Raw genomic sequence first — 14,317 nt, 5'->3', positions numbered from 1 at the left:
TAAGTAATACATGTCTCGTGATTAGGAGACAGTGATTAAAAAGTAGTTGTAAATATGGTTAAGTGAAAAAAAGAGCAAGGGGACACACACAACTTTTTCCAGTATTTGAGGACTTGACTTTAATCTTAATATGAGATACTTTCTTGCAATAGAATTGTCCTTCAGTGGCTGTGGAGTTAGGAAGTTAAATATAAGCTTTAATCTTTCATTGTATAGATACTGTGATCAATAGATTTGCAGGTCGGGAACCTGAAGCTACTTTTTATTTTCCTTGATCTACTGCTGAAGTGAATAGGATTAATTTAGACATTAACCTTAGCATTTAAATGCTGAAGTAAATGCATGACTTAGTTGATTCTATGACTTAACTGATTTTTCACCTAAAGCAGATTGCTGTGTTATGGTGAATATACTGACAACACAAATGTTTCTGCAGTGCCCTTTGTGCAACTGCAGAATTACTTATGCATGCCGTAGACAAGTATCTCTTGGCTCTTTATTATCTGTACAGGGTGGTATAGGTGGATGAAAACCAGCATAATGCCAAGTGTCTGTATTTATAGTGAATGTTATCTTTTGTGTTGACATGCAGGTAGATGATGGCCATGTTCCAGGGGAAATATATGAAGATGAAGATGATGAAAATGACAAAAATAACTGGTGCAATGATTATCCTGATGAAGATGAATTCTTACCTGAGGAAGATGGTGATGGAGAAAAAGGCATGCCTGTCAAACACTGTTTGCTTTCATGCTGTGCATGTATAAATCTCATCCTTTTTACATGCCATCTCTAAAAAAGCAACTAAGTGAGCACTGCTGGGGTAGTGTTTGGCTCTTGTAATGGGTTAAATCTGCTTAGAGAAGGATAATCTGTCTTGGAACTACGAGGGCTCTTAGTGTTTTTGCAAAGTCAAAGTCAAAATTGAGAACTCCATTGCAGGCTGCTGCAATTGCAAAGGATTGCTTGTTTTGAGAAGGAATCGATGACTTGGTTCCCCATGCTTGTGAAATAGTGCCTCTGCTTTCTTAACTCCCAGTGCACTCCATGCACAGTTCAAACCTCACTTAATACAGAAGTCGTTCAGACTTTGTATTTGTTAGTTACTCAAGAAGCTTAAAGTAGTCTGATTGACCTAATTGCTTAACTAAAAAAAAGGAACGATCTAAAAGTGTTGATGCATTTTTTATTTTATTTTTTTTTTAAGAGTCTGAAGACAGCTTCAGTGATGAGGACCAATGCAGTGATGAGGACCAATGTTACAGAAGAACATGGAACAAATACCGACAAGAGGTTCTACAGGAATTTGGTTATGATGAGATCCAGGATTTGGATTCATACTAACAGCCCTTTTTTGAAGATTAAATGCATACTGAAGATGAAATTCTACTGTTGCAGTAGAACTGAAAATCCAGACAGCTGCTGATGATAGATATTTGAAAGAATTTTGAACTAAACTAGAAAAGAAAAAAACCCAACAACAAATCAACCCAAAAACAAAACCAAAAAAACCCCGGAACACCACTTTTCCGTAAAAGTTGTGCTCATTGGTACAGTAGGAAACCAGTCTTTACATGGATGAGTTTTAAGTTAAATTTTTTGCCCATGTGACCTTCTGAAACTGTTGGTGACTAGCATTGTTCAGCCTAACACTTACTGACTAGGCTTGAGATTAGATACAAGACTGGGACTCCAGTAAATGACAAAACCTTTTACTGTCTGAGCAGCCAGCTTCAGCTTCTAGATATTAAACAGATGGGTGTGAATATGGCCACTTGACATTACAAAGTTTTGTACCAAGCAAAAGATACTATATGCTTTAAAATATTTTTTTGCCCATTCTGTGATGCTGAAGTTCTGAAGGAACTTGTTTCTTTTAAAGCTGCATGCCCAAGCATCCACATTATATATGAAAGTACTGTTGGCAGCAGCCCTTCTGGTCATGACTAATGATGTGCCAGGTTTCACAAGAAGATCAACGTGTCTGCCGTGGTGGCAAGTGGAGGTCCTGGAAAAGGGCACTCTGTCCTAGTGCTTTCTATTGTATTTGTTCCTGAGTTTCAAGTTACTTTCCTTGCAAGTGTTTGAGCATATAAAATGCCTTGTGACCTGTCCATTTTATTGCTGGATCTCTCTCCAGTAATTTTGCTATTGGAGTAGAACAACATATGTACATTTAAATTGTAAATAAAGAATTTTTGACTAAGTTTTCTTTACTCATTTAAAGATCATAGGAGTTGGTACAGCTGAAGCAATGTCAGTATTTTAATTTACATTTATACATCTTTAATTTTATCATCTTACCTGTTTGGACACACAAAGTATTTCAGCACTCTCCTACTTGAGTCTGTAAAAAATAGCTAATAGGATGTTAGATCAATGCCGTTCATGAGCTGTAGGTTGCAACAAGGACTTTAGGTAAATTAGTTCTGGCTGGTGATGTCAAGGTAGTGGAGGCAAAATATTTTTTCCTTGGTTTTACAGAAAGCTTAATACTGCTGTTAACCTATGCCACAGCCCTAGCCTGTTAAAGCTATGCTTGCCTACTGGACAGATGTCTCAACTCAGATACTGAATTAATTCTAATCATATGCAAGATTAAAAACTGTATTATAATAAGTAAATGCTAATTTTCATTAAATACTGAAAGACCCTACATGTTTACATGCCAACTAGGCACAAAGTTCCTCAGCTAGAATTTTAACTTATAGGGATTTACAATCCCTATGCTGCTTCATGAAGACTGCCCAAGACCCTGTTTTATGTTAGTCCTCACCATCTACTACGATTTGCCATTATCTGTAGCTTTTTGTTTAAGACAACCTTGATCAGGGAGTCAGTGCAAGAATCCAAATACCCTCACTATTATTCAAGTGGCTGATGCAAATGTGGTGCAGCATTTGAAGTGTGCATTGCTTCATCCATAATCTTGTGATTAAAAGATTTAGTTCAACTTAAATGCACAAAAAACTTCACATATGGACAAACTCAGGTAAACCGAGGTAAACATTCTGAACTAAGGTAAGAATTCCAGGTATAGTTTTGAAGTGTACCTCGCTCTGCTAGCCAAACAGGCTGGCTTCATCTTCTCTTTTGCTGCAACAAAATTCAGTATCAAAGTGTCCTGATATTAGACTTACGGCTTTGGAATTACAAATACTACTAATTAGCATCAGTCTGTATTGCGATAATACTTTTTATTTCTGTTTTATTCCTATTTTCTCTCCTTGTGTCCTAGGTTCAGCTTTCAAGATACAGTTGCTGCCACAGAACTTCTGCTGTAGAAGAAAAAAAGAAAGTGGTTTATTCTGTGAAATTTAGAAAGGGAGTTTTGTGACTGCTGAGGTAACACTGCTGATATGTGCTCACTGAAAAAGTTCAGAAACAAATGCTTACAAGCTTCAAACACCATTTTAATTTTGAAATTTTCATAAAGCCTATCAGAAGTTGACCAAGTGCTAAGAAGCTAACAGGAAAGAATCATCAAACGTTAATCAAATCTTTGGTGCCAAGGTGCTTTCTTGATTAAATCCTTGCCAGTCAGATAGCATGCTTCCACATAGTGTATAGAATAAAATACTTATCTTTAAGGGAGAAAGGTTGGTTCAGTCTTTAAATAATGTAGCACAACTTTATTTCATTTTTCTGCTAATAATGACTAATAAGGTAGTTTGTTGTAACCAGTTGTCTTCTATGATCAGAAGTGAGATAGCACAGCAAATAATTTCATGCAAGCATCCAATCACAATTAAGCTGGAAATGACTTTTGGTCTTCTGAGTCAAAGGGGTTTTCAGTCTAACTTACAAATGCATTACTTCACCACCTGGTTCTGAAGAAATCTAATTTGATCCATTAACTCTTACAATTCTGAATAAGGAACAGTACTGACGAATAGCTTGTGTGCCTGAAATGAGCAGGTAATCAATATCCAATGAAAACATGCCCTGAAAATATGCCACAGTTTAGAAGGGTGAGGCGAGGGCATGATCTGTGTGGAATCCAACTGCAAGTAAGTACATTTTCAGTGTTTCTGAAAGACCAATGGAAACGGTTTTCCTATTTTTTTTTCAGTTTCACCTCTTCCCTTTTGTTGTCATAATTACATTAGCCTCCCTCCTGTTCTTGTAATGGCTTGGAAATTTTAGTTGGATTTGATTTGTAACTTCTTTCCTTCACTTGGGTCCATCTCTGTTAGAACACAGTAACAGAGCAGCTGCACGCTTAGTGTGACTGTACCTGCATAGAAAATTTGAGATAAATCAGAACAGCCACGTAACTAAACTTGAACTACACAACATGCATCTGACTAAGGAAAACTAATTGTCAAGAATGCTGCCACACCACTTAAGAAAAACAAATGATAAAAGTTAATACAGAATATTGTCTTTGTCGTGGTTTAAGCCCAGCTGGTAACTCAGACCCATGCAGCTGCTTGCTCACTCCCCATCCTTCTTACCCCTCTGCTACTCCCGCAGGGATGGGGAGGAGAATCGAAAGAATGTAAATCCCACGGGTTCAGAAAAGAACAGTCCAGTAACTAAGGTATAATACAAAACTACTACTACTACAACCAATAATAATAATGATAAAGGAAACAAGGGAGAGAATACAGAACTAAAAGGGGAAAAGGAAAAAAAAACAATAAACATGAGTGATGCACAATACAATTGCTCACTGCCCACCGACAAATACCCAGACCCACCCAAGCAGCAATCTGAGCCTTCTGGGTAACTCCCCCCAGTTAAGATACTGGGCATGACGTGCAGTACTATGGCTAGTTTGGGTCACGTGTTCTGTCTCTGCTTCCTCCCGGCTTCCCATGCCCCTCCTCACTGGCAGGGCATGAGACTGAAAAGTCCTTGTCCAGAGTAAATATTACTTAGCAAGAACTAAAAACATTGCTGTGCTACCAGCACTGTTCTCAGACTAAAGCCAAAACACAGCACTGCACCAGCTACTAAGAAGGAGAAAAATAACTGCTACAGCTGAACCCAGGACTGTATCCACCCCTTATTCCATAACATTAACATCGTGCTCAGATCCCACATTTTTCAATATACCATTGCTTCTTGTCTCATATATATATATATACACACAGACACACACAGAGAGATAGCATTCTTTAGTCCATGCACCAACCCTATAAAGTTTGCTGAATTCATTCAGTCCATGACGTCTGGCTCCATCTCTTGTAATGGTCTCTCAGGGCAGGAGAGACAGTGTGTAGTGTTGGATTGCTGCCTGCTGATGACACCACTGAACTCGTCTGGTTTCATAAGTTTATCGTTTGTTGGTATGATAATTGGAGAGAAGTCAGGGTCAGTCAATGGTGACCTGAGGACAGTTCAGCTGCTGCTGTCAGGTTTCTCATGACTTTTATTATCTGCTAATGGTCATGACAGCACGTATCTTCTCTTCAAAGCCCAGAGTAGTGGAGATGGGCATTTAGCTGATGGGCTATGGAAGTGTTATATAGCAAGCAACAGCATACAATTGAGTTCATTGGCTGTTTTCCCCCACAATTAAATCCCCTTGAGGTACACATTGGACTTCCCCATCTTCCCGCATTACCCACCAAGTATATCCAAGTCCCTGAGCAAAAGCAACCCCACGAGTGGGTTTGCCTTTACCTGAAGCAGGAATAAGCCACACTGTCTTCCCCAACAAATTCTTTATGTGCACCACAGGAACTTGATCCCCCTCTACAGTAAGTAAAAGTTCTGATTGGGCTGGGCCAGCCCTGTTGGCAGATCCCCTACTGTTGACCAACCAGGTGGCTTTTGGTAAATGTGTATCCCAGTGTTTGAAAGTCCCACCACCCATTGCTCTCAGTGTACTTTTTAACAGCCCATTGTACCATTCGATTTTCCCAGAGGCTGATGCATGATAGGGGATGTGATATACCCACTCAATGCCATGCTCTTTGGCCCAAGTGTCTATAAAGTTGTTCCGGAAATGAGTCCCATTGTCTGACTCAATTCTCTCTGGGGTGCCATGTTGACACAAAATTTGTTTCTCAAGGCCCAGGATAGTGTTCCGGGCAGTGGCGTGGGGCACAGCGTACGTTTCCAGCCATCCACCATTGTAAGCACATGGCACTAGCCTTGGTGGGTCGGTGGGAGTGTGATATAGTCAATCTGCCATCGTCCTCCATCCCAGAGAGGCTTTAACTGCTTGGCTTGCTTAATTGCAGCACATGTTTCACAGTCATGAATAACCTGGGCAATAGTGTCCATTGTTAAGTCCACCCCTCGATCACGAGCCCATCTATATGTTGCATCTCTGCCTTGATGGCCTGAGGCGTCATGGGCCCACCGGGCTAAAAATAATTCACCTTTATGTTGCCAATCTAAGTCCATCTGAGTCTTAGCACCTTTATCCACTTGTTAGTTGTTCTGGTGTTCCTCAGTGGCCGGACTCTTGGGTACATGAGCATCTACGTGGCGTACCTTCACCACCAGGTTCTGCACCCGGGCAGCGATATCTTGCCACAATGCAGCAGCCCAGATGGGTTTCCCTCTGCTTTGCCAGTTGCTCTGCTTCCACTGCTGCAACCACCCCCACAGGGCATTTGCCACCATCCATGAGTCAATATAGACATCAAGTACTGGCCATATCTCTCTTTCAGCAATGTCCAAGGCCAGCTGGTTGGCTTTCACCTCTGCAAAGTGACTTGATTCACCCTTTCCTTCACCTGTTTCTGCAACTTTTTGTAGGGGACTCCATACAGCTGCCTTCCATCTCCAATGCTTTCCCACAATATGGCAGGACCCATCAGTAAACAAGGCATATTGCTTTCCACTCTCTGACAGTTTAATATATGGTGGGGCCTCTTCACCACACATCACCTCCTCCTCTGGTCACATTCCAAACTCTCTGCCCTCTGGCCAGTCCATGATGACTTCTAGAATTCCTGGATGACTGGCATTTCCTGTTCGAGCTCGTTGTGCAATTAGTGCGGCCCACTTACTCCATGTAGCATCGGTTGCATGATGTGTAGAGGAGACCCTGCCTTTGAACATCCAGCCCAGCACAGGCAACCGGGGTGCCAGGAGGAGCTATGCTTCAGCAACAATCAGTTCTGAAGCAGCTCGAGCCATTTCATAGGCTGCCAGTATCTCTTTTTCAGTGGGAGCAGAGCTGGCTTTGGATCCTCTGGATCCCCGACTCCAAAAGCTGAGGGGTTGACCTTGAGTCTCCCCTGAAGCCTTCTGCCAGAGGCTCCAGGTACGACCATTCCCCCCTCTGCAATATTGTCCTGGGTTCAGGAGTAGCAGTCATTTTTTTCCTTAGGAACTGGTGCAGCACTGTGTTTTGTACTTTATTCTGGGAACAGTGGTGATAAAACACTGATGTTTTTAGTTCTTGCTAAGTAATGTTTACTCTGATCAAGGACATTTCAGTCTCATGCTCTGCCAGTGAGGAGGGGCACAGGAAGCCGGGAGGAAGCAGAGACAGGACACGTGACCCAAACTAGCCAAAGGGGTATTCTATACCACAGCACGACATGCCGCTATATAAACTGCGGTGAGTTACCCAGATGGCCAGATTGCTGCTCGGGTCAGGCTGGATATTGCTCGGCAGGTGGTGAGCAATTGTATTCTCTCCCCTTCTTATTTCCCTTATCACTATTATTATTGGTTGAGGTGGTAGTAGTTTTGTATTATACCTTAGTTACTGGACTGTTCTTTTCTGAACCCGTGGGAGTTAGATTCTTTCAGTTCTCCTCCCCATCCCTCTGGGAGCGGGGGGAGTGAGCAAGCAGCTGCGTGGTTCTGAGTTACCTGCTCGCCCTAAACCACGACAGGTTTAAAGCACATTTTTCACATTTTGCCTGGTCCAGACTCGTCCAAAGGCTACTGCATGAACTATCATTTAATTTGTTCAAAGGCTTGTTGTTGCTCAGGGCCCCATTTGAAATCATTCTTCTTCCGGGTCACGTGATAGAGAGGGCTTACAATGAGACTGTAATTTGGGATGTGCATTCTCCAGAACCCCACAACACCTAAGAAAGCTTGTGTTTCTTTCTTGTTAGTTGGTGGAGACATTGCTGTTATCTTGTTGATCACATCTGTGGGGATCTGGCGACGTCCATCTTGCCATTTTATTCCCAAAAATTGAATCTCCTGTGCAGGTCCCTTGACCTTACTCCGTTTTATGGCAAAACGGCCTTCAGCAGGATTTGGATTATCTTCCTCCCTTTCTCAAAAACTTCTTCTGCTGTATCACCCCACACGATGATGTCATCAATGTACTGCAGGTGTTCTGGAGCTTGCCCCTGTTCCAGTGCAGTCTGGATCAATCCATGGCAGATGGTAGGGCTGTGTTTCCACCCCTGGGGCAGTCGGTTCCAAGTGTACTGGACGCCCCTCCAAGTGAAAGCAAACTGTGGTCTGCATTCTGCTGCCAAAGGGATTGAGAAAAATGCATTGGCAATATCAGTTGTGGCATCCCACTTGGCTGCCTTTGACTCCAGTTCATACTGGAGTTCTAGCATGTCCAGTATGGCAGCACTCAATAGTGGTGTGACTTCGTTCAGGCCACGATAGTCTACTGTTAGTCTCCACTCTCCATTAGACTTTTGCACTGGCCATATGGGGCTATTAAAGGGTGAGCGGGTCCTGCTGATCACTCCTTGGCTCTCCAATCTACGGATCAGCTTATGGATGGGAATCAGGGAGTCTCGGTTGTTGTGATATTGCTGCCGGTGCACTGTTGTGGTCGCGATTGACACTTGTTGTCACTGGCCTAGATACTTGCCCATACTATCCCACACACCCTGCCACTCATAACTGTCCAGCCTCAGGGAAAATCTCTTGGTGGCCCTCTTAGATCGTCGTCTAAACCTAGACCAGACTGGAACCCGACCGTGCTTAAGTTTTGAGATCAGACAAAATAGAGCGTTCTCAAGGTGGTATGGCCGTGGGTAAAACACATGGTGTACTTGTGGCAAAATGCTGATCCCCAGCAAAAGTAGGAGACAGGTTTCAGTGGTATCCAAAGTCCATCCAAAACCTTTAGAACTCTCAAATGCTACTGTAAATAGCCTGGTGGGGGAGCGGAGGGTGTGAGGGAATGTCTCCTTCATAGGCTGACACTCCGAGGAGAAAAAAAAAAAGATGTATAATTGCTAAAAATTCCCATTATATGCCTCCCAAAGTATAGAGGTGATGACCACACTGAGAACGCATGCTAGACCAGGTTCATGATCAACGATTCTATTGTATTATACGTCCTTACCATAAAGTACAGTGAAACAAGAACCTTAGCCCAGGCCCCAAAGCCGATAAACACTAAAACAGCAAATACTGGCTGCAAGTAAGATATGACATGCTGAAACTCTGAGATCAAACACAACAACTCTGAGAGCAAATAAATCAACATTGTGACTAATGACTATTAATCCGAAACAATGAATGCTTATCACAAATACGATTAGACACACTCTGGTCAGATCTGTCATTATCTCAACCCTTCGTGCCCCACGTTGGGTGCCAAAAAAGGACTGTCATGGTTTAAGCCCAGCCAGTAACTCAGAACCTCGCTCACTCCTCCCCTTCTTTCCCCTGGCTCCCAGAGGGATGGGAAGGAGAATCGAAAGAATCTAAATCACACGGGTTCAGATAAGAACAGTCCAGTAACTAAGGTATAATACAAAACTACTACTGCTACCACCAGTAATAATAATGATAAGGGAAATAACAAGGGGAGAGGATACAATTGCTCTCCACCTGCCGACCGATACCCATCCCGACCCAAGCAGCGATCTGGGCCTTCCAGCTAACTCCCCTCAGTTTATATACTGGGCATGACGTGCTGTGGTATGGAATACCCCTTTGGCTAGTTTGGGTCAGGTGTCCTGTCTCTGCTTCCTCCCGGCTTCCCGTGCCCCTCCTCACTGGCGGAGCATGAGAGATTGAAAAGTCCTTAATCAGGGTAAGCATTACTTAGCAACAACTATAACATCGGTGTGTTATCAGCACTGCTCTCAGACTAAAGCCAAAACACAGCACTGCACCAGCTACTAAGAAGGAGAAAAATAACTTTTATAGCTGGACCCAGGACAGTATCCACCCCTTATTCCATACCATTCACGTCATACTCAGATCCCACATTTTTCAATATACCATTGCTTTTTGTCTCATATATATATATAGACACACACAGAGAGATATCATTCCTTAGTCCATGAGTAACTGAAGTAAAATCTTTTTTCTCTACAATTAAGAGTGTAAAATTGGTAGAACGAAAAAATAAAACGTATAGTACACAGGAAAGTGACAAGAGTACTGAGTATTTACATATTCACTAGCTGCAGCAGCACCACATCCTGTTGCATTCTAGCATTATGCTATAAACCCTCCTTTCCACATCCCTCATCATAGTTTTCTCACATAGTAACAATACCAACTGTGCACTGCTGGAGAAAAATGTATAATTTAACTTCAGCAATTCAGTAGAAAGTAAAATTCCATCTGACTGATGTAAAACCTCTATGTCTTCAAACAACAAATTCAGTAAAGACAGACATCTTGCATTACCCATGTCCAGCCCTTTTACAACTTTGCTTAAGAAAAAGACTTTTAATGTACTTGATTAAAGAGAAATGTATAAAAAATGAGGACAAAATCTGTACAAAGTGGATGGTCTTTTAAATATACAGCAAATAAAATCTGTGTGTAAAAACATATACATATATATATAAAAAATCACTATACCCCTTTACTGGGTCTGGCTGGGATGCAGTTAACATTCTTCATAGTGGCCCATATGGTGCTGTGCTTTGGATCTGTGGCTCAAACAGGGTTGTAACACATCAATGTTTTGGCTATGGCTGAACAGTGCTTGCACAGTATCAAGGCTTTTTATATTTTTCCCCTCCCACTCTGCCCTCCCTGCAACCAGCAGGATGGGGATGGGCAGGAAGTTCAATGGGGAAATGGCCAGAACAGCTGACCCAAACTAGGCAAAGAGATATTTCAGGCCATATATTGTCATGCTCAGATATAAAAACGGGTAGAGGAAGAATTGGGAGGATGTCCTCCAAGGTGACTATTGCTTGGAGTCTGGTTGCATATCCATCTGCTTGTGGGAAGTGGTAAGTGATTGCCTTTGCAGCAGCAGGTTTTCTTCCCCTCTTTCCTTTACTTACTAAACTGTCATTATCTCAACTAACAAGTCTTCTCACCTTTGTTCTTCCTATTCTTTCCCTCATCCTGCTGGGGGGGTGGTGGTGGTGGTGGTGCTGGTGAGCAAGTGGCTCTGTGGGTAATTAGCTGCTGTTAGCTGCTGGTTGGGGTCATCTGACCACAGGCTTTTTCATCAACAAACTGAGATTCACTTATTTAATATTTTCCCTCTTTTCTCTCTTTCCTAACACCTCTGTCTACAAAGAAACTTACCTAAAATCTTGTTGATAAACTGAGGTCTCCTTGATGCGGGTAAATAGACTCCCAAGAAAAAGGCTGGAATTCCAGATAAAGCAATGGCAATTCCAGTCAATGAATTTATAGTATCTCTATAGAGTGGCACTACCACCAGAAATACTGTGCATATACAGAATATTATTGGGAAAGCCACACTCAGCTGGAGAGAGAAAACAACAGAATGTTATTGCAGAAGTAATCAAGTATGATAACTCTGCTCTGTTGACAGAAACTGTATAGCAGCATGAATTTTTTAGAAAAATCCAATAAAACTCAGGAAACAAGAATGACTTTTTCGTGCAGAGTATCAAGTTAAAGTATGAGAAGGTGGTAAGAGGATCAGATATTGAACTGAAACACCAGAGCTAAATGTGGTCCACATTGACAGAATTAACTTTAGCATTTCTAATTAGAGATTACAAATACAAGAAAAAAGGCTAACAACTGCTACATTAGCCTATTGAGACATTCTCCAGTTGACAAGAGAGAAGGGCTACTGATTGAACCAATGGTCAATAAGAGTACATACACTATCACAACAATCACTTATTTTTATCTATCTAGCGGACAAGCTAGCTTTCATGGCAAAATATGAAATGGAAGTCGTTTTATGTCCTGTTCAATTTGTAATCTTTAGACATAACATGTATGGTCTAGATTTTAGACAGTACTTTTACATTATGTGGAAGACAGGTATTTTAAACAATTCTGTAATAAATGAATACTACCTTAAGAGGCCTGGGTCGATCTGGTTCCTTCCAACGTATATATAATTGCCCAGCAATAGACAGACCAACAAAAAACCAGTAACTGAAACTGAAGTAATTAATAAGCTTGAAGACATCTTCCACAGCCAGGTAAATAAGGGTCATAGCACACTGTCAGAAAAGAACAAGAGTGAGATGAACATCAGAAGTTTGAAACTTATTGTTTATGCTGCTTTTTGCATTAAAGTATCACCTTACACAATTTGGTGTTTGGCATGATTTTATGCCTCAAAAAATCACTCTCTCAGAAATCACCTCGATGACAGTAAATCTGAAGTTCTCTCATGATTTTTTTTTAAGTTTTCTTTTAAATAATTCCTATAGTCACATCTGAACAGCTGAAAAGAAAAGCAATAGTAACTTACATTAAAGAGCAGTGCAGGCACAGGTGTGAACCTGCCTATGTGGATCATAGACAACAGATCAGGAAGGTGACCTTCTCGAGATCCTACAAAAAATAGCCTGGGGAAAAAAAACCCAAAACAGAAAACAGATGTTGAGGCCACAGATGAGAGACAATGTATTGCAAAAAATCAAAAGGACAATACCAGTCAAAATCATACATACATTCAATGGACAGGAAGGATCTTAAAATGCCTGAATTAATCTATTTAAAACTCTCATTAGTCACATCCATAATCAGTGCTCAGAGGCAAGCTTCTATACTGTATCATAAGCTTTTTGGCTGCAGCTTAATAACAGCAGCAACTTTTAAAATCTTTTACTTGGAAAAAACCTTAAAGATACTGATTTTTAAAAGTTAGTAAGTTTTAAGTAAATACATTTGAAAACAAGAACTTGCAGGAATTACTGTATAAAGTAAAATGGAAGATAGCTCAATCCAAATAATCAGAAGGCCTGAGGACTCACCACACAGACAATATTCATTTGATCTTTAATTGTACTCTGCATACAGTTAGGAATGCTTTGGGGAAGTAAGGCAGTGTTATGGGTGTATGTACACATGCACAGAGGTTTATTTAGGTCTGTTATTTTATTGTGGCTATTCATTATAGTTTCAGTTACAAAACTATTTTTGCCACTCATAAATAGATGAGCATAACAGTAACATGTAAAAATACTTGCAAACGTTTGTCAAACAGAAAGAGGTATGCACTACCTTGATGATGCTAGAATTGAAGCATTAAGTCCACCAAAACAAGAAAAGGCTACAGCAATGGGAATTGTCCAGCTGAAGATACCAAATACCTGGTTTGCAAATGTCTGATGAAAGGGAAAAGAGAAAGGAAACATGAAAATATCTGCAACAAAGCATACATAAAATAATGACATCGGAGCTTTTGTAATAAGTTTGTATGGAAAAATAGTATTATTGTAAGGACAATCCATAATGCAGTACAAAGAATCACACAGCTTTTTTATTTATTTATGGATTCTAAATAAGCACAAACTTCTTTAGCCAACCACCTGAACTCACATTTTCTGCTCAAAAAGGAAAACAAAATGGTTTTAGAATTTTCTCACCAAACCTAGTATGTTTTATTATCTAACTGAACTACAGATCTCAAGTGGAACATAGTGACTACAGAGAATAAAGGACAAAAATATTCTTACATATTCAAAAAGTGCCATACTGCAGATGACAAACATAGCCACCATCACACCTACTGTTTATTCCTAATGTAGATTCTATATTGTAGATTCCTAGATTCTAGGAATCTATTTTATTTTCCTTCTTTCTCAATTTCCTAAGCAACATCTTTTCCTTTAGCTCCACCAGCAGGGCCTCTGGGCTCCGTCTCACAACATGGCAAATGACAGAGCAAGTATCTGATTAGCAGTCATTTGTTAGCGTTGCTAGACAATACTGCAGGCCAACTGCAGTGACCTTCCACCATAGAGCTCTGAAACCAAGATGCCAGGAGCATCAAAGTTTCACAGTGTCCTGGGTTCACCTATAGCAGTCATTTTTCTCCTTCTTAGTAGCTGGTGCAGTGCTGTGTTTTTTAACTTTCAGCCTGGGAACAACGCCGATAACACCGATGTTTTTAGTTGTTGCTAAGTAATGTTTATTCCAACCAAGGACTTTCTCAGTCTCATGCTTTGCCAGGGAGGAGAGAAAGCCGGGAGGAAGCAGAGACAGGACACCTGACCCAAACTAG

General features: G+C 41.0%; 1 protein-coding gene across 1 annotated transcript in view; it reads right to left on the bottom strand.

Moving 5' to 3' along the window:
• Positions 1-4,142: 4,142 nt before the first annotated feature.
• Positions 4,143-14,317, bottom strand: part of LOC115619178 (Y+L amino acid transporter 2-like) — a 57,896-nt gene continuing 47,721 nt past the window's right edge. The window contains exons 5-9 of the mRNA XM_030511225.1: positions 13,315-13,418; positions 12,560-12,656; positions 12,156-12,305; positions 11,404-11,587; positions 4,143-4,237 (exon numbers count right to left, since the gene is read on the bottom strand). Of these exons, the coding sequence (XP_030367085.1) occupies positions 4,143-4,237; positions 11,404-11,587; positions 12,156-12,305; positions 12,560-12,656; positions 13,315-13,418 (630 nt within the window). The remainder of the gene's footprint in view (positions 4,238-11,403; positions 11,588-12,155; positions 12,306-12,559; positions 12,657-13,314; positions 13,419-14,317) is intronic.

The sequence above is a fragment of the Strigops habroptila genome, chromosome W, assembly GCF_004027225.2.
Source record: "Strigops habroptila isolate Jane chromosome W, bStrHab1.2.pri, whole genome shotgun sequence".
Taxonomy (NCBI): Eukaryota; Metazoa; Chordata; class Aves; order Psittaciformes; family Psittacidae; genus Strigops; species Strigops habroptila.
Note: the sequence above shows the minus strand (reverse complement) of the source record. Positions and strands in the feature narration are given on the sequence as shown.